The sequence below is a fragment of the Bufo gargarizans genome, chromosome 4 (genome assembly GCF_014858855.1).
Source record: "Bufo gargarizans isolate SCDJY-AF-19 chromosome 4, ASM1485885v1, whole genome shotgun sequence".
Taxonomy (NCBI): domain Eukaryota; kingdom Metazoa; phylum Chordata; class Amphibia; order Anura; family Bufonidae; genus Bufo; species Bufo gargarizans.
In genome coordinates this window covers 112,774,110-112,794,975 of record NC_058083.1, presented here as the reverse complement: position 1 = coordinate 112,794,975, position 20,866 = coordinate 112,774,110, and the positions used below count along the sequence as shown (strand labels likewise).

General features: G+C 44.4%; 1 protein-coding gene across 1 annotated transcript; it reads left to right on the top strand.

Moving 5' to 3' along the window:
• Positions 1–2,086: 2,086 nt before the first annotated feature.
• LOC122934532 (dysbindin domain-containing protein 2-like) lies at positions 2,087–19,277 on the top strand. The gene is made up of 4 exons (XM_044290078.1): positions 2,087–2,191; positions 3,149–3,284; positions 15,278–15,415; positions 17,750–19,277. Exons 1-4 carry the CDS (start codon positions 2,174–2,176, stop codon positions 17,947–17,949), a joined length of 492 nt encoding a protein of 163 aa, XP_044146013.1. The 5' UTR covers positions 2,087–2,173; the 3' UTR covers positions 17,950–19,277.
• The last annotated feature ends 1,589 nt before the right edge of the window (positions 19,278–20,866 follow it).

The following is a 20,866-nucleotide window of genomic DNA, read 5'->3' as shown; positions in this document are numbered from 1 at the left end:
GCGGGGGTAGTTGCACCACACCACTACATTCGTTTGGGTAAGGAATTGCGGGCGGACTTGCTAGTTTGGAGCTCCTTTCTGGAGAGTTATAACGGTCGCTGGCTATTCATGTGGGAGGTGGTGGACTAGTTTGATTTCGAGCTGTTTTCGGATGCGGCGGGAGGTTGAGGTTTTGGTGTTTATTGTGGGGGTCAATGGTGTGCTGGTGGATGGCCAGTTAGTTGGTTTGAAAAGGGCTAGGTGAAGAATTTAGCGTTGTTGGAACTTTTTCCTATAGTGGTGGCGATTATGTTGTGGGGGGAGTATTTTCGGGATAGGAAGGTTCGCTTCCACTGTAATAATTTGAAAGTGATTCAGTCAATAAACGGATTGTCGGCCTCGTCGCCTTTTGTAGTACGGCTGCTACAGCGGCTGGTATTAGAGTGTGTGTCGCTCAATACCTGGGTGGTGGCGGTGCATGTTGGTCACTGTGTTGCTGATGCTCTCTCTCGCTCACAGTGGGAGCATTTATGGCAGCTGACCCCGTAGGCGGAGGAATTTGGGCTGCAGTACCCGACTTGTCTATGGGATCTACTGGAGGGACCGTAGCAGGGCTAATTCAGGCATCACTGGCGCCCGGTACGTAGGCAACTTATTTTAAAGCGTGGCAGTATTGGGAGGCTTGGTGTAATAGGTTGGATGTTGGGAATGAGGATTTGGAAGTTCCTTTGTTGTTCGTAGGTCATTGTAGGGAGGAGGGTTGGTCGGTGAAAAAAAATGAATAGTTAGATAGCAGGGCTGGCTTTTGGGTTCCGGTTGAGAAAAATGACAGACTTTACAAAAAAATTTAAAAAATTTCTAAAATGCATCTGCTGTGACCACATTTGTAACTTCCCTTGCTTGCTAGACAGGTTGGCTGAGATACTTTTTTCTCTTGAAATAAGCTGGGGCTCACCACGTTTCCCAAAGTGGGCGCCTTTCGAGCAGCGCATCTAATACCTCCCATGACCACATTAGACCACTGTTTGTCATAGTTTAACAGAGGTAGGTGCTTTCTAACAATTCTACATATCTGCCGTACTCTTCACTGTATTGTGTGACAAATGTAGTGACTCGGTTCATGAGGGGTGTCGGAAAGCCTCTTCTTTGGAAAGATCAACTCTTTCCTATTCATGTCAGACACATATTGTCTCAGTTTTAACATATGTCGACGTGAATATGATCTGCTAGAAAGCCTATTGATTATTTTATCAGACTCAAAAATAAAAGGATCCACATCTGAACAATTGCGGCTCGTACAAATAAATTCACCTTTTGGAATGTTATGTACAACATGAGGTGAATGACACGAGGAGGCATGTGGAATCGTGTTCCCTGACAATTCCGTCCTGTAAGGCCTCATGCACACGACCGTTGTTTGGGTCCGCATCCGAGCCGCCGTTTTGGCGGCTCGGATGCCGACCCATTCACTTCAATGGGGCCGCAAAAGATGCGGACAGCACTCCGTGTGCTGTCCACATCCGTTGCTCCGTTCCGCGGCCCCGCTAAAAAAATATAACATGTCCTATTCTTGTCCGCGCTTTGCGGACAAGAATAGGCATTATATTGACGGCCACCCGTTCTGTTCCGCAAATTGCGGAAGACACACGGGCGGCTTCTGTTTTTTTTTGCGGATCCGCGGTTTGCGGACCGCAAAAAAACGTCACGGTTGTGTGCATGAGGCCTAAGTGGAAGTGCAGAGTGTTGATGTGACCGCATCCTCCCTCAGACACAAATCCAGAAAATTAACACTGATCGAATCATGATGGACAGTGAAAGAAAGAGTCCAAACATGAATTGACGTAATCCACAAACAGTGGTATGGCCGCCACATCACCAGACCAAATAAACAACAGGTCATCGATGTAGCGACCATAACACTGCACCTGGTATAACAATGTACTGTCAGGAGTTTTAAACCAATAAATAGGTTTATTTTATTATCTTATGTCTCCCTGGGGTTAACCCTGCCCCTCAATGAGTTAAAGGACACATTGTGCTGGGTTACATCTGTATATATAGTGAGCAGTGAGTGTGACACCCCATTCTCTGAGGATGAGTAATAGGACGTGAATGTCCCGCCCCGCTCTGTGCTGAGAACTCCTGACAACTTGTGGAACAGGAGGGAGCTCCCACACCGCAGCCCAGCTCAGACATGACTGCCAGATCCCAGGTCAGTGCCTCTGTATACTGTCTATATGCCCCCCCTTCTGTTCTGTGGGGCACCATCACCCCCAGCAGGCACCATGCCTCGCACTGACAATGAGTAGTGTCCTGTATGATACAGCAGCACGCCCTTCTCATAGAGGAACCAGGGCACTATATACACCCTATATCATCACCTCAATTCATTTTCCTCTCTCATTTACTGTAGTCCTTGAGTGAGTGAGGCATTTAAATAACGGAGTCCATAAAAACCTTACCCATAACCAGGTGAAAGTTTTTATATTGTCTTTATAGCGATGACCTTTTGCTTTGCTTGGAACAATTTTCCCCCGTGAGATCATGTGTTGTAGCCGTGCACCGTCCTAAATGGAAAAATCATCTGGAGCAGTTATTGGCAGTGACTACAAACCAAAAGCCATTTTTAAGCATTGCAGTTACATTTTCCCACTGATGGAGCTAAATGTTTTGTCAGAGATGCTAGGGGGACATGCTGATTTAGGGTGCCTTCACACGCTGCTGATTTAGGGTGCCTTCACACGCTGCTGATTTAGGGTGCCTTCAGACGCTGCTGATTTAGGGTGCCTTCACACGCTGCTGATTTAGGGTGCCTTCAGACGCTGCTGATTTAGGGTGCCTTCACACGCTGCTGATTTAGGGTGCCTTCACACGCTGCTGATTTAGGGTGCCTTCAGACGCTGCTGATTTAGGGTGCCTTCACACGCTGCTGATTTAGGGTGCCTTCACACGCTGCTGATTTAGGGTGCCTTCACACGCTGCTGATTTTGTTGCAGAATTTTCCCCGACTGAAAAAGTAGTTCTATTGACCTGAACGGGGTTTGCAGAAATCCAATGTGTTTGCATTCAAATGTAATGGGACTGATTTGAAGTTGCGGAATATTAGAAGGTCTGTGACCACCTTACAATGTGCAGCTGTGGTCACCTCATTCTCTCCCTGTGCACGCAGGGACATCCTGTCTTCCAGAGCCAGAGCTCCAGCACGCAGCATCTGAGAGACCGTCAGCGCTTCTTCGAGGATGTCCTGTCGCATGATGTAGACACGTACTACCCCCAAATACACCTGCTGAGCGACCGATGGAGGCGTAAGTGCAGGGTGCCGGGTTGTGGCTGGGTTATGGTATTAAGGGATTAGCACACTCTTCTGAAATGGTTTTACAGGGCTGTTAGATACACCCAACTACTTACATGTGTCAGCTACATGAAAAGAAAGTGGGAAGTGCAGATTGCGTGTATATATATATATATATATATATATATATATATATATATGTGTGTGCTGTGCTGTAGAACTGCTAGATAGAGAGAGAGAGAGAGAGAGAGAGAGATATGAGAAATTAGATAAGACAGAGATAAAAGATAGATAAAAATATAGATAGATATAATAGATTAGATAGATAGATAGATAGATAGATAGATAGATAGATAGATAGAATAGCAAAAAGGCAGCCTTTTTGCTATTTTATATATTGGGCAATAGTCTAATCCCCCCAGGCGTGCGCCTATTTTGTTGTTTGGTTCATTTTTGCTCTAGTGCTGCAGATTTTAGATAGATAGATAGATATGAGAGGATAGATAGATAGATATGAGAGGATAGATAGATAGATAGATAGATAGATAGATAGATAGATAGATAGATAGTTTCTTCCACATATGTGTACACACAAGTTTTGTGGAAATCTTCTTTCCAGCCAAAGCATAAAGTGCTACATATGGTGAGAAGAAAGGAGAGAATACAATCCCAAACACCTCCCATGTAGCGCTGAATAAATAACATTGTAGTTATCAGGAATGGGATCTGGAAAGGAATCATAGCAGTATATTCTGTGAAAGGAGTGATAGGGTGATGTACGAGAATTTTACTTGAGCCTGAAGAAGTGCAGGAAAGAACAAGCCAAGAGTTCCAAGTAATTCAATTGAGGTTAACTTTGAGTGGATCTATAAGAAAGGAAAGGAACGTTACATTATCCCTACATTATCCCATAAATGCCTAACAGATACTGTACATGTCCTACCCGTCTCTTCAGGAAAATTACGAGCTTGTGACTGCAATTCAGTCTTTTTTTTTTTTGCTTGTTTTTCCACCATTTGGGATCATTTACATGATTATTGTGTAGTGCAGGTCATTACTGATGCGGCGATACCAAATGTGTGAAAGGGATTTGATTTTTGCAATTGTTTCCATTAAAATGTGGTTTTTTTTAAATAGAAAAATTAGTATTTCTTGCTAGGATATGTGCCCATTGTCTGATAGGTGCGGGTCCCACCTCTGGGACCTGCACCAATCTCGTAAACAGAGCCTTGAATGTCATGGAGGGCGCACTGTGTATGCGCGGCGGCCCTCCATTTCATGCGCTCCCATTCATTTCTATGGGGCCGATGGAAATAGCCGAGTCAGCGCTTGGCTATTTTCGGCGGCCCCATAAAAATGAATGGAGGGCCACTGTGCATGACTTTCAAGGCTCCGTTTATGAGATAGGTGCGAGTCCCTAGATTGGATAGGACAATGGGGGGCATATCCTAGCAAAATGCCCCCATTGTCTGAGATGGGAAAACTTTTTTAACTGCTTATGCAGTATGCAGCAGTATGCTGACAAGTCACCAGCAGGCTACACCAGAGAGGCTCAGCCTGAGACAGATATACTGCAGGCAGGTCTGGGGCCTTTATTAGGCCCGAAGCTGACATGCATATACATTGGCCGATGCCACGGTTGCTATTGACCGAGGCATCTAAGGGGTTAAAAGGCCCAGATTGGAGCTTCTGTCAACCTGGGCCATTAGAGCAGAAGCCCAGCTCGCGTGTGAGAGTTTAGTCCCTGCTCTCCGCAGCACAGGAGACCCGTGTAGCAGCCCTCATACTAGGCCTAAGGCCCCTTAGTGACCATGCTAAAAAAGCATATTGGTGGTCACTAAGGATTTCAAGATAGATTTTAATTTCCTGATTTATTATCTTTGCATGGAAGAATGTAGTAAGGTAAAGAAACAGAAGGACGTGTATCACGATATATTATTGCTGTAATTTAATTGTATAGATCTTTAGCATTGGAGGATAGAAGCGAGAGGAGTGAAGTGAGGACTGGTAGGAGTTGTCAGACAGTGGTGGTGGGACAGACACTGGAGTGAAGGTTATGGCCTCTTCTGTGCTTCCATCATTCTGAGTGAATATCACTCATTGATGGGTTGGATGGGTCAGAGGCAGCTGGGCGTGGAGAGTACTTGTGGAACAAAGATACCTGTACCCACTATGCTCAAGGTGTGTCTGTACTCAGCAGCACTGTCACACAGGTTTTTGCCAGGGGACATAACAGTGTCTGTTGTTTGTCTAAAGCAATGTTCACACATTTATTATCGTATCGTCTATAACAGTGTTTCTCAACTCCATTCCTCGCCACCCCCCAGCACGTCACGTTTTCAAGATTAGTATTGAGCAAGTGATCTAGTTATAGTCAATGCATCAGGACTTACCACAGGTATTCATTCTGTTGGATACTCTTTAATCTCGACCAGCGGGTGTGCCCTGAGGGCTGGAGCTGAGAAACATTGGTCTATATAAATACATCTGTACAATTACTTTATGACTTTGTGTAACGTCATCCAACTTGTCTCTTGCAGAGGACCTGTCACCTCTTCTGACATGTCTGTTTTAGTAACTACTTACATTCCCCATGTAATAACTATTCTTATGGCTCTATGTTGTATCATTTATTTATCATTCCTTCTAGAAGTTAGAAATTAATTTCTAGCAGTTTGCAATCAAGGTCCTGATGGCTGTTGGCAGTGTCCTTGCACAATTTGACATTATTCAATCATTGCTGCCAGTGTCAGACTGTGCAAGGACACACCCCAAATGGTAACATCCATCTGGACCGTCATTACAAACTGCTAGCAATTCATTTATAAGTTCTAGAAGGAATAATAAAGGGATGGTATAATATAGAGTCATAAGAATAGATGCTTTAGAACTTTTATCACATGGGGTCTGCAAGGAGTTACTAAAACAGACATGTCAGGAGAAAAAAATACTGTCACCTCTCCTGTCATGGCTGTTTTAGTCTCCCTGCAGCAAGCCCAGGAGAGGGGGAGAGGATAGAAGTGGTAGTAGTACAATAATGGAAGTTGTAGTTGTTGCTCTTTTTGATGCTGTCTTGGGCCATTCAGTGATAGGAAGGGTGCACCTTTCTTCCCTTCGAGGCACATCTTGGTTCTTGGGTTTTTCCTGCCTGATTCTGGTTCGGGGTGCCCTTGATTCTGGTTCAGGGTGCCCTTGATTCTGGTTCAGGATGCCCTTGATTCTGGTTCAGGGTGCCCTTGTTTCTGGTTTGGAGTGCCCTTGATGGTGATAAATTGTGAGATGCAAGTCAGAAGCCCCTGCAGTGATGGAGGCAACGATGGGGCCATTGAACTTCTTTACGGAGGCACTGTACACATTAAATGTAGTATTTTGTATGCAATTCCCAAGGTTGTGCGTGGGAGGCTGGTCTCTTTTTACAATCTCTCCTTTCCCGACCCAAGGGGTGCAATTTACCTCTCTCACTGTATGGTATCTCTGCAGTATCCACAGTGGAATACAGTCTCTGAACAGAGGGCCCTTCTGTCGTCTTGATATGATAGGGAACCTGAAGCTTTTTGCTCCCACCAGTATTCAGAGAACTCTGTAGCCACAACATAGGTGCATTACCTTTCTCTGACAAGTGCTCTTCACTCCTCTTATGCAGCCGCTATATGTTCTGCTGAATCCACTAGATCTTCTTCAAATGCTTGTACATCTTCCGTCACTTTAGCTGTTTATTATCCACAGGGTGAAGTCTTCCCTGGACAGCTCTGCTCCTTAGCTGTTTACTCACCCACATCTCGCACTTCACTGACTCACTTCGTCTTAGAGAGGGAGAGGTGGAGCCAGCCAAGGCTAGCAACAGTAGCTAGCAACTTCCCACCGTCTCCATAATGCAACCTTTGGGATACATAGTACACAGAATACAGTGACATTAACACTTGCATTAAAACACTGTTTTCCCAAAAACAAAAGGATCTGGCATGGCGAAATCCAACTGCCCAGTATTTTTGTCATATGACATCTGGTTTCGGGGAGAGTCAGCACACCTCAATACACATTAAATAGTTGGCTTGTCCTAGTGAAATCAGAGGGAATGTGTATGGCCACTTTACCTTCTAAATAACATCAGTTGTACATTTTGTCCTGGATTCATGTTGCTTCCAGTCAATAAAAAAGAGGCTAAAATACAGAAGAATGTTATATATTCAAAACATCACAAAAAATATTTCTCAAATTATGCTGAAAATGTGATACTATACAGTATGCGCCCGAGATCTACTATCTGTAAGGGAATGCAGCTGTACATGTAATTCTTCAGAAGTTAATGACCGCCGCTGAGATCATCTGATCAAAATGTACAGTATACGCCCGAGATCTACTATCTGTAAGGGAATGCAGCTGTACATGTAATTCTTCAGAAGTTAATGACCGCCGCTGAGATCATCTGATCAAAATGTACAGTATACGCCCGAGATCTACTATCTGTAAGGGAATGCAGCTGTACATGTAATTCTTCAGAGGTTAATGACCGCCGCTGAGATCATCTGTGTATACGTGTGATATAATGCAGAAATCACATGGAATTCTTCAGGTAAACCTGGGGATAATTTCATCATTTTGGAAATCTGTTGACTTAATACATTTGGTTTACTGATACCATTACACTGTACCATCCGAGGTTGCCCTATCCGCGGGTATATAAGCCAATTAAAGGGTAGTGTATCAGATCACCATTGCTTATTATTTTTTATCGTTATCATTTTATCATTTTTATTACATTTTATCTATTATTGATTATTGTATTCAGCATCAAATTAATTGTCTTTTTATTGTCTTTATGTGATTCCTAATGTATGAGTGCCCATTCACATATATATTACTTTATTAAGTAGTATATGTGATACAGTTTGTGAAAAATCAAGACAAGCCTTTGAAAAGGAGAATCTTATCAGTAGCACTTCAGTCTCTGTTCTGTAGCACAGAGGATTAAAGGAGTTTCCAGTCTTATCTAAATAAAACACAACATTAACATGACATTATTTATTAACAGCAAGCAGAGACCTTAACGGGAACCTGTCACATTGTCCAAGCAATCTGCAGGCAGCATGTTATAGAGAAGGAGGAGACGAGCAGACTGATGTATAGTTTTATGGGAAAGGATTCAGTAAAACTTGTCAATTATACATTTATATCTCTGCTCTTTTTATGCTTAGGAGTCATGTGGGCAGTCTTAGGCTACTTTCACACTAGCGTTCGATCGGATCCGTTCTGAACGGATCCGATCATAATAATGCAGACGGAGGCTCCGTTCAGAACGGATCCGTCTGTATTATATTGGCATATAAAAGCTAAGTGTGAAAATAGCCTCGGACGGATCCGTCCAGACTTTCAATGTAAAGTCAATGGGGGACGGATCCGCTTGAAGATTGAGCCATATTGTGGCATCTTCAAACGGATCCGTCCCCATTGACTTACATTGTAAGTCTGGACGGATCCGCACGCCTCCGCACGGCCAGGCGACACCCGAACGCTGCAAGCAGCGTTCAGCTGTCCGCCTGTCCGTGCGGAGGCGAGCGGAGCGGAGGCTGAACGCCGCCAGACTGATGCAGTCTGAGCGGATCCGCATCCATTCAGACTGCATCAGGGCTGGACGGAAGCGTTCGGGTCCGCTCGTGAGCCCCTTCAAACGGAGCTCACGAGCGGATAGCCGAACGCTAGTGTGAAAGTAGCCTTACTGATTGTCATCTAAGTATGTAATGCAGGCAGAGTTAGATATCACTAAGTAGGACCGCCCACATGACTCCTAAGGGTGCATTCACACGACCGTATGTATTTTGTTGTCTGCAAAATGCAGATCCGCAAAAAATCTGGATAACGTCTGTGTGACTTCGGTATTGCATCCGTTTGTTTTGCTGACCCGTTATAACAATGCCTATTCTTGTCCCCAAAAACAGACAAGAATAGGACATGTTCTATCTTTTTTGCGAGACCACAGAACGGACATAAGGATGCGGACAGCACCCCGTGTGCTGTCTGTTTTTTTTTTGGCGGACCCATAGAAATGAATAAATCCACAATAAACGCGGACCAGAAATGCAGTTATATGAATGGAGCCTAAAAAGAGCATAAATGAATCAATTACAGGTTTTACTGAACTTTTTCTTTAAAACTACCGTATATATCAATCTGCTCAGCTTCTTCTGTTCTATAACCTGCTGTCTGCAGCTTGCACTGTATTTCCATGCGACAAGTTCTCCGTAATTGCAGCTCTGCTGTTTAAAGAAATAAAGGTGTCTTCTGGGGTTTTCCTGGATGAGTGTTGAACTGAGCCAGGTACCCGGGGACCACAGTGTAGTGGCAGGTAGCAGTTGGATTTTTTTCAATAGGTAGAAGAGGCCACTAGCAAAAGTGGACAGGGAATAGATGAGAGGGATAAGGCCCAAAAAAAAACTTGCAGTAAATCTATGCCAGCTCCTAGCTGGAGTAAGTTTCCATTTCTGGTGCAGCAACCTGCTGAGATGCTCCAAAATTTTTAAGATGCATTTGGCTCATCTTACGCCAGTATATGAAATGTCATGCTTAAAAGGGTTTGTCACTTCAGCAATTGGCATTTATCATGTGGAGAAAGTTAATACAAGCCATTTACTAATGTATTGTGATTGTCCATATTGCTTAATTTCCTGGCTTGATTCATTTTTCCATCACATTATACACTGCTCGTTTCCATGGTTATGACCACTCTGTCATACCTCCCAACCTTTGAAAAGACGAAAGAGGGAAATTGTGTGCGGCGCGTAAAGCAAATTTTTTCAGCACTAGGCCATGCCTCTAACTCTGTCCAAAACATAACTAAACACCTAATCCGACCCAGATCTCTAAATGCCCCCACATAGTAATTATTCCTCCTTTATGCCACTACACAGTAGTTATGCCAGCATTGTGCCCCTTTTACAGTAGTTATGCTCAGATATGTGCCCCCTCACAGTAGTTATGGCCAGATATGTGCCCCCTCCCAGTAGTTGTGACCAGATATGCGCCCCCACACAGTAGTTATGCCCAGATATGTGCCCTGTCACAGTACTTATGCCCAGATATGTGTCTCCTGACATTAATATGCCCAGTAAAGTGCCCACTGACAGTAATATGCCCAGTACAGTGCCCCTGACAGTAATATGCCTAGTAAAGTGCCCCCTTCACAGGCAGTAATATGCCCAGCAGTGCCCTCCTTACAGGCAGGAATATACTCAACTGTGCCACCTTCACAGGCAGTAATATGCCTAGTAACATGCCCCCTTCACAGGCAGTAATATGCCCAGCTGTGCCCCCTTCACAGGTAGTAATATGCCCAACTGTGCCCCCTTCAAAGGCAGTACTATGCCCAGTAAAGTGCCCCCTTCACAGGTAGTAATATGCCCAACTGTGCCCCCTTCAAAGGCAGTACTATGCCCAGTAAAGTGCCCCCTTTACAGCCAGTAATATGCCCAGTAAAGTGCCCCCTTCAGAGGCAGTACTATGCCCAGCTGTGCCCCCTTCAGAGGCAGTACTATGCCCAGTAAAGTGCCCCCTTCACTGGCAGTAAAATGGCCAGCTGTGCCCCCTTTACAGCCAGTAATATACCTAGCTGTGTCTCCTTCACAGGCAGTGATATGTCTAGCTGTGCCCCTTCACAGGCAGTAATATACCCAGCTGTGCCCCCTTCACAGGCAGTAATATGCCCAGCTGTACCCCCTTCACAGGCAGTAATATGCCCAGTGAAGTGCCCCCTTCAGAGGCAGTACTATGCCCAGTAAAGTGCCCCCTTTACAGGCAGTAAAATGGCCAGCTGTGCCCCCTTCACAGCCAGTAATATACCTAGCTGTGTCCCCTTCACAGGCAGTGATATGTCTAGCTGTGCCCCTTCACAGGCAGTAATATACCCAGCTGTGCCCCCTTCACAGGCAGTAATATGCCCAGCTGTGCCCCCTTCACATGTAGTAATATGTCCAGCTGTGCCCCCTTCACAGGCAGTAATATATCCAGATGTGCCCCCTTCACAGGCAGTAATATATCCAGCTGTGCCCCCTTCACAGGCAGTAATATACCCAGCTGTTCCCCCTTCACAGGCAGTGATATGTCCAGCTGTGCCCCCTTCACAGTCAGTAATATGCCCAGCTGTGCCCCCTTCACAGGCAGTAATATGTCTAGCTGTCCCCCCTTTACAGGCAGTAATATGTCCAGCTGGGCCCCCTTCACAGGCAGTAATATATCCAGATGTGCCCCCTTTACAGGCAGTAATATATCCAGCTGTGCCCCCTTCACAGGCAGTAATATACCCAGCTGTGCCCCCTTCACAGGCAGTGATATGTCCAGCTGTGCCCCCTTCACAGTCAGTAATGTGCCCAGCTGTGCCCCCTTCACAGGCAGTAATATGTCAAGCTGTCCCCCCTTCACAGGCAGTAATATGCCCAGCTGTGCCCCCTTCACAGGCAGTAATATGCCCAGCTGTGCCCCCTTCACAGGCAGTAATATGTCCAGCTGTGCCCCCTTCACAGTCAGTAATATGTCCAGCTGTGCCCCCTTCACAGGCAGTAATATGTCCAGCTGTGCCACTTTCACAGGCAGTAAAAAAAAAAAAAAACTCCACATACTTACCTCATTCCCCAGCAGTAGCAATACCAACAGCAGGACACACGGAGCTCCCTGCTGGCCCCACCACTGTCACCCCCCATCCCCGCCCCCTACCCAGACCTGCAGTGTGAAGCGCCAGTGGGGGGGAAATGATGAAGCAAAGAGCCGACGTACGGAAGCAGAGACAGATGCCAGAGATCAGGGACTGTCCCTCCAGATATCTGGGACAGTGGTGGTCGTGCTTGTCACTATAGGAAAAAGTGTCTGCCTCTCTGGTGGCAGGACCGTGGGAGCTCATCTAGGCTGGTGCTTTTTTCTATAGTGTGCAAGTACGGACACCACTGACGGATTGCAGGGTGGTCATAACCCCTGAAAACGAGCAGAGGAAGCAATATAGATAATACCAATACATTAGTAAGTGCCTTGTATTCACTTTCTCTACATGATAAATGCTATTTGCTGAAACAACACAACCCCTTTAAAGGGAACCTGTCACCAAAAAAATCGCTTACTAAGCTGTTAATAGTACCTTATAGTGCTGCATAGTAGTTTCCTAATGCACTTCAGTTTCGCTACTGCGCATGCGCCTGGCATCTTCTGTAACTGCGCTAGTATGTAAGGCTGGCGGGCGCATGCGCAGTAGCGAAGCTGAAGCCGGCTGAGTGTACAAGCCGGACCCGGGATCGCGCTACAGCAGCCCTTTACTGCGCATGCGGCCTGGGAGCGCGGTCCCGGCACTGAGATCCGGCGTGTCAATAAAGGCGGTGGGAGGCGGGGAGAGCAGCATTCGAGACGCCTAGGCCGCTGCCCCCTTGACTTCAAACCTGACTTGAAGCAGGGGGCGGCGGCTGAATAAAACATCGATTTCTCAAGGAGGCTAGATGCGGCTAAACAATCAAAAAGTGCATTAGGAGACTACTCTGCAGCACTATAAGGTACTATTAACAGCTTGGTAAGAGATTTTTTGGTGACAGGTTCCCTTTAATATTAATTCCTCCTTAGCGTTCAACATGTCTGAAATGACTGGCTGAAAAAGAAAGGCTACATTGACATGTGACCATGTCAAAACCCCAAAATGTAAAGAGAAATGAGAGACATGAATACAGGTCCTTCTAAAAAAATTAGCATATTGTGATAAAGTTCATTATTTTCTGTGATGTACTGATAAACATTAGACTTTCATATATTTTAGATTCATTACACACCAACTGAAGTAGTTCAAGCCTTTTATTGTTTTAATATTGATGATTTTGGCATACAGCTCATGAAAACCCAAAATTCCTATCTCAAAACATTAGCATATTTCATCCGACCAATAAAAGAAAAGTGTTTTTAATACAAAAAAAGTCAACCTTCAAATAATTATGTTCAGTTATGCACTCAATACTTGGTCGGGAATCCTTTTGCAGAAATGACTGCATCAATGCGGCGTGGCATGGAGGCAATCAGCCTGTGGCACTGCTGAGGTGTTATGGAGGCCCAGGATGCTTCGATAGCGGCCTTAAGCTCATCCAGAGTGTTGGGTCTTGCGTCTCTCAACTTTCTCTTCCCAATATCCCACAGATTCTCTATGGGGTTCAGATCAGGAGAGTTGGCAGGCCAATTGAGCACAGTAATACCATGGTCAGTAAACCATTTACCAGTGGTTTTGGCACTGTGAGCAGGTGCCAGGTCGTGCTGAAAAATGAAATCTTCATCTCCATAAAGCTTTTCAGCAGATGGAAGCATGAAGTGCTCCAAAATCTCCTGATAGCTAGCTGCATTGACCCTGCCCTTGATAAACCACAGTGGACCAACACCAGCAGCTGACATGGCACCCCAGACCATCACTGACTGTGGGTACCTGACACTGGACTTCAGGCATTTTGGCATTTCCCTCTCCCCAGTCTTCCTCCAGACTCTGGCACCTTGATTTCCGAATGACATGCAACAGTCCAGTGCTGCGTCTCTGTAGCCCAGGTCAGGCGCTTCTGCCACTGTTTCTGGTTCAAAAGTGGCTTGACCTGGGGAATGCGGCACCTGTAGCCCATTTCCTGCACACGCCTGTACACGGTGGCTCTGGTTGTTTCTACTCCAGACTCAGTCCACTGCTTCCGCAGGTCCCCCAAGGTCTGGAATTGGTCCTTCTCCACAATCTTCCTCAGGGTCCGGTCACCTCTTCTCGTTGTGCAGCGTTTTCTGCCACACTTTTTCCTTCCCACAGACTTCCCACTGAGGTGCCTTGATACAGCACTCTGGGAACAGCCTATTCGTTCAGAAATTTCTTTCTGTGGCTTACCCTCTTGCTTGAGGGTGTCAATGATGGCCTTCTGGACAGCAGTCAGGTCGGCAGTCTTAGGGCTCATGCACACAACAGTATTTTGCGTTCAGTATACTGGACGTTTTTTGAGCTCAGTATACGGAACATATACTGAACCATTCATTTCAATGGTTCAGCAAAAAATACTGAAGTGTCTCAGTGTGCATTCCGTTTCAGTATTTCAGTATTTCCGTGCCGTGAAAAGATAGAACATGTCCTATACTTGTCCGCAAATCACGGTGCTTGGCTCCATTCAAGTCAATGGGTCCGCCAAAAAAACGGAACACATACGGAAATGCATCCGTATGTCTTCCGTTTCCGTTCCGTTTTTTCCTGAACCATCTATTGAAAATGTTATGCCCAGCCCAATTTTTTCTATGTAATTACTGTATACTGTATATGGCATACGGAAAAACGGACCGGAAAAACGGAAAGGAAACGGAAACACAACGGAAACAAAAAACGGAACAACGGATCCGTAAAAAACGGACCGCAAAACACTGAAAAAGCAATACTGTCGTGTGCATGAGGCCTTACCCATGATTGCGGTTTTGAGTAATGAACCAGGCTGGGAGTTTTTAAAAGCCTCAGGAATCTTTTGCAGGTGTTTAGAGTTAATTAGTTTATTCAGATGATTATGTTAATAGCTTGTTTAGAGAACCTTTTCATGATATGCTAATTTTTTGAGATAGGAATTTGGGGTTTTCATGAGCTGTATGCCAAAATCATCAATATTAAAACAATAAAAGGCTTGAACTACTTCAGTTGGTGTGCAATGAATCTAAAATATATCAAAGTCTAATGTTTATCAGTACATTACAGAAAATAATGAACTTTATCACAATATGCTAATTTTTTTAGAAGGACCTGTATAGGGTGTTATTTATCAAACTGGTGTAAAGGAAAACTTCCTAAGTTGCCCATAGCAACCAATCAGATTCCATTTTTCAGAGCTCCTTTGGAAAATAAAAGGAGGAATCTGAATGGTTGCTATGGGCAACTAAGCAAGTTCTACTTTACACCAGTTTGATAAATGACCCCATAGTTTAGCCCATGTCAGATATATGTCATATTTTATATATTGTGTATAGTAAAGGTGAATCTTTTCTCCCTTCCAGCTCCACTGGACAGTGTATCATCAATGGAAGTGAACATCGACTCAGTGGAGCTGTCTGAACCCCTGGACATCAGTGAGCTGGAACCCAGCGATACTTTCCAACAGCCAGAAGACCCCATGAGTCCTCTGGTTACTCCTGGTTAGTAACAGGTGCTTGAATAAGGGTACTTTCACACTAGCGTTTTTGTTTTCCGGTATTGAGTTCCGTCACAGGGGCTCAATACCAGAAAAAACTGATCAGTTTTATCCTAATGCATTCTGTATGGAGAGCAATCCGTTCAGGCTGCATCAGTTCAGTCCCTCTTACGTTTTTTGGACGGAGAAAATATCACAGCCTGCTGCAGTTTTCTCTCCGGCCAAAAATACTGATCACTTGCCGTAATGCCGAATCCGGCATTAATTTACATTGAAGTGTATTAGTGCCGGATCCAGCATTAAGAGTACCGGAAAAACGGATCCGGCTTTCCAGTCTGCGCATGCGTAGACCTTTAAAATTTTGAAACAAATTAATACCGGATCCATTTTTCCGGATGACACCAGAGAGACGGATCCCGCATTTCAATGCATTTGTCAGAGGGATCCGTATCCGGATCCGTCTGACAAATTCCATCAGTTTGCGTCCGGATTGCCGGATCCGGCAGGCAGTTCCGTAACCGGAATCCTCTGCTGCAAGTGTGAAAGTACCCCTAGGATGGCAAAAATTCAACCTAATGGGGCAGATTTACTAAACCTGCTTATTGTGCACAGCCTAAACAGGCAGACAGCCTGAAGAAGATGTACCACATTTATCACAGGGGCTCAGGCTGGATAGATGTGCCGCTTGACACCTTTCTCCAACTTTATAGGAACTGTTGGTTGACGTACAAATTTTTAGTGCACATCATATTCTAAGCCACGCCCCTTCCACTAAGCCACGCCCCTTGTGATATACTTGAGATACTGCAAACACAATACATCAGACACATTCATAAAGGGCAGATTTATGAAAACTTGCTTTATTGCCCATAGCAACCAATCACAGCACAGCTTTCATTTTTCAAGACCAGATTACAAAATGAAAGCTGTGCTGTGATTGGTTGCTATGGGCAATGAAGACAGTTTAGCTCCACATTAGCTTTTTATGACACTTTATTACAGATTCTTGTCTTCAATTTTATTATATGTGAATAAAGTTGGTGGTTTTACTGGACTTAGTGAAATGCTCTGTCACTAGCGAGGCTTCATGCCCCTTTATTTCTTTGTTTGTTCCCCCATATAACCGCAGCCTGTGTATTCCATATCACCACCCCCCGCCCCCCCCCTCCATGACCACGATCCGTGTTGTCTGGACCGCCCACTATAATGGCCATGTATTTTGGTCCGGATAACATTGCATACAACTGGTTTATTTAGTATTACTTACCTCTGGCGTCAATTAGAATAAATTTGCTGAGCTGCAGGAGGCCATATCTCTCCTGCTAAGCCTGAGCACACCATGTTCACTTTATGGAAAAGTGCTGAGCGTGATGTAAAAGTGCTAAATTTCCCCTATGTTTGGACCATCTTAACCTTAGACAGTATTAGTAAATCTGCCCATATAGCATATCCAGAAGTATACAGAGGGTGACACAGTTGGTCTCCAACATGGCGCCAGTGCTGCAATAAAGCAGCGACAACTGTTAAAGGTCTTCTACATTGATGACCTATTCACAGGACAGGTCATCAATATCTGATCGGTGGGGATGAGTGGTATGATCGGCCGTAACACTCTGTCGAGGGCTGGGGCCTCCTTGCATTTTACCAAGCAAAGCTTATTATTACTTTTATTATTTTATTTTATTATTACTTTTATTATTTTAATTATTTTATTACTTTTTTATTATTATTATTTTGTTACTTTTTTATTACTTTTATTATTTTATTTTATTATTACTTTTATTATTTTAATTATTTTATTATTACATAGCTTATTATTACTTTTATTCAAAGTAATATCAGGAAGTATTACTTTACTGAGAGAGTAGTGGATGCATGGAATAGCCTTCCTGCAGAAGTAGTAGCTGCAATACAGTGAAGGAGTTTAAGCATGCATAGGATAGGCATAAGGCCATCCTTCATATAAGATAGGGCCAGGGCTATCCATAGTATTCAGTATATTGGGCAGACTAGATGGGCCAAATGGTTCTTATCTGCCGACACATTCTACGTTTCTATAGTGCCCTACATTGCATAGTGGCTGCGCTTGGTATTGCAGCTCAGCCCCATTCACTTGAATGGGATGGAGCTGCAACTAGTCCACGTGACCGATGAACCTAGGAGCGCCGCGGTGTATTCAATCAGCTGATCAACGGGGATGTCGGTACTCGTGTTCCCACCCATCAGATATTGAGTCCTCATCCTATCTGACTCAATTCTTACTCTGATATTTTACATTTGGAAAACTGATGTCGGAGCAGTGTGTAAGATGTTTTTTTTTTTTTCCATTTACTTTCAGGCGACTTCCGAGGAATTGACTATTTTACCCTTCACTTCCCGTTTTCTCCTGGTTCTGGCCAGCAGACACCAGCACATGACAGTAGTGACGCCGGTGACAGACAAGAGGAAGCTGCAGATGAGCAATCCAAAGAACACATCCTCAATCTGGATTCTGAAAACAGCGACCACAAGAAGACGCCCTTGTCTGAAGCACAATAACCTGCTGCCTCCTCTGAAAAGACTATGGTACTCGCCAGTGCCCACTACGGCTTTTCTCCTGGGTTAGAAATGTATGATAGTAGATTGTAAATGAGCCAATGGCCAAGAGTTTCTAGTGAATGGATACTGACGGTTGTATGGCAGCTGCTGTATAAGATGGGCATTCAGTAGCAGTAAGCTCTGCACAATGCTGTATTTTTAGGAAAATAGTTTTTTAATGCATTCCAATGTTTTCTGTCGCAGCACGGTTCTGTGCGGTTAGGTTTGATGAGGACTAAGGTCAGGCTGCCCTTTCAGGAGCCCCATCTATTAATAATCTTGTTCTAGGAAGAGAATGTTGATTGGGACAAAAGTGCAACATCCTTCTATTTCCGTCCGCGCCATGTGAAGTCAGATGAAACGGTAACTTGATCATAATCCTCAAGTGATTATATCAGAAATTAAGATTTACCTATGGCGCCCTCTAGTGAAAGTACTGGTGTTGACAGGTGGCAGTCCTGCGTACTTCTTTCTGTTCGATGCACAAATAAAGTTGCAGTGAAATCTCATGAATATCCCATCTGATAATCCAGAATGTCTGATCATTTGGCACTGATTTTAAGTGCAAAAAATGCAATATAATTTGGGATTTCACAAGAAAAAAATCCAGGAGCAGAGAAATCCAATAAGTAATATATATTTTTTTATTAATTCGTCAGATTTAAAAAGGCTTGATTATAATAAGAGATGATTAAAAGCTCAATGAAAACTCAGGCAGCCCCTGTGCTAAAATAACAAAGGAAGCCATACTTACCCCATTTTTTCCCTGCTTCTTCCAGCGCTGAGCTCCAGTACTCCCCGCTGCTGGCGTCATCTTCCTGGCTGCAGCAGTGACTTTTCCTGCACACAGATCACCGTGCAGCCAATCATCGGCCTCAGCAGTACATGGGACATCACTGCTGCAGTAAGGAAAACAGGAGCTCAGCACTGAAAGTAGGGGAGAAAAGGGCTAAGTATGGCTTCTTATGCACATGTACAGGGCCTGCACGAGTTTTTTTTAACTCAGATAACCCATTTTAAGGCAAGATATTTGGGATGGATATTTCAGAACTTTCTGCAACAAATCTGTTGAGTGTGAACATGTCCCATTACTCTTTAGGCTACCTGCGCATGTTGCAATATTGGCGTGGACATTTTTGGCAGAAACGCCACAAGAATCTGCAAGGAGACCTGCAGTGGCAGATCCGCACCAAATTATGTGGATTTGCCTGCAGATTTCACCCGTGTACATTCGTGCAGATTCCGCAGACGGATCCAGACCCATTCAATTTAAATAGGTCCGTGATCCGTTGGCACCGCAAAAAAAATAGAACATGTTCTATTTTTTGCGGTGCAGAGGCACGGAGAGAAACCCCACGGAAGCACTCCGTAGTGCTTCCATGGGGTTCTGTGCCTCCGTTCCGCACCGACCTTCCAGATTGTGGACCCATTCAAGTGAATGGGTCAGCATCTGTGATACGGTGAGCATATGGCCGATGCCTGCATATTGCGGCCGTTCCGTGCATTGTGGACTGCAATTTGCGGTCCCCAATGCACGGCAACATCCGTGCGGCGGCCGGGACGGATCGAGACCCATTCAAATTGAATGGGTCCGTACCTTAAAAAAAATAGAACATGTTCTATTTTTTTGGGGTGCGGAGGCACGGACAGAAACACCATGGAAGCACTCTTCAAGTGAATGGGTCCGCATCCGTGATGCAGGGTGCACGCGGCCGGTGCCCGTGTATGAGCTGTATGCGGGCTGCAATACAGCCACGGCCGGGCATGAGGCCTTATGTTGAGAATTTTCCACATAAAAATCAGCAATACTGTGAGCAGATAGACTATGTATTCCACCTATGCTTAAATACTTCACTAGTGGGATTTCCCTTTGAATTCTCTTAGAACATTGTATGACCGAAAGCTACAGTAGTTTTAAATTTGTTAAAATGTAATTGACTTTCATGAAAAATTGCTATAAATAAAATATGCACTAATTATGGTATATTCCGCAGAAACATTTGTGCTTTTATCTAGTGAATCTATGGGAAGTTGTTTTAGTAACTATTACTAAAAGTGGACCAAATGTTCAAAAACTAGTAGCCTATAGTAAGCAATAAGTGTCAGGCCTCATGCACGTGGCTGTAGTCTTGGTCCTCAACCGATCCTCGTTTTTTGCAGATCGGATGTGGACCCATTCATATCAATGGGGCTGCAAAAGATGAGAACAGCACACCTGTGTGCTGTCCGCATCCGTAAGTCTGTTCTGCGGCCCCGCAAAAAAATAGAACATGTCCTCTTCTTGTCCATTTGGGGACAAGATGTGACAGTTAAAGTGTAACTGCCATTCTATTTTTATTTGTGTAATGTGTAGGGGCAGTGATGCTGACCAATTTTTGTTATATACTTTAATTACTGAAATTGTACATTTCTATTAGAAAATAGCTCTAACGTGGCCCATTTTGAGCCTTAGCAACGCTTCTCTGTCTTCTATTTACATTACTGTGGAGACCTGCTCAGCACTGACTGTTATGTAAACAGAAGACAGAGGAGCGTTGCCAAGGCTCAAAATGGGCCACGTTAGAGCTATTTTCTAATAGAAATGTACGATTTCAGTAATTCAAGTATATTACAAAAATGGTTAGTATCACTGCCCCTACACATTACACACAAAAAAAAATAGAACGGCAGTTACACTTTAAGGGAATAGACTTTTATTCACACAGAGTAGATGGCGCTATTCATTGGGGAACTCTGTTACAGCTATGGGTGCACTCTGTGTGGCGATGTGATGTGGTTAGTACTGATCACGGGGCTTATACAAAAATATTTAAAAAATGCAATTGCAGTCCGTGGCATATGTATAATTACAGTTGCAAAATTCTGGCCATACAATAAA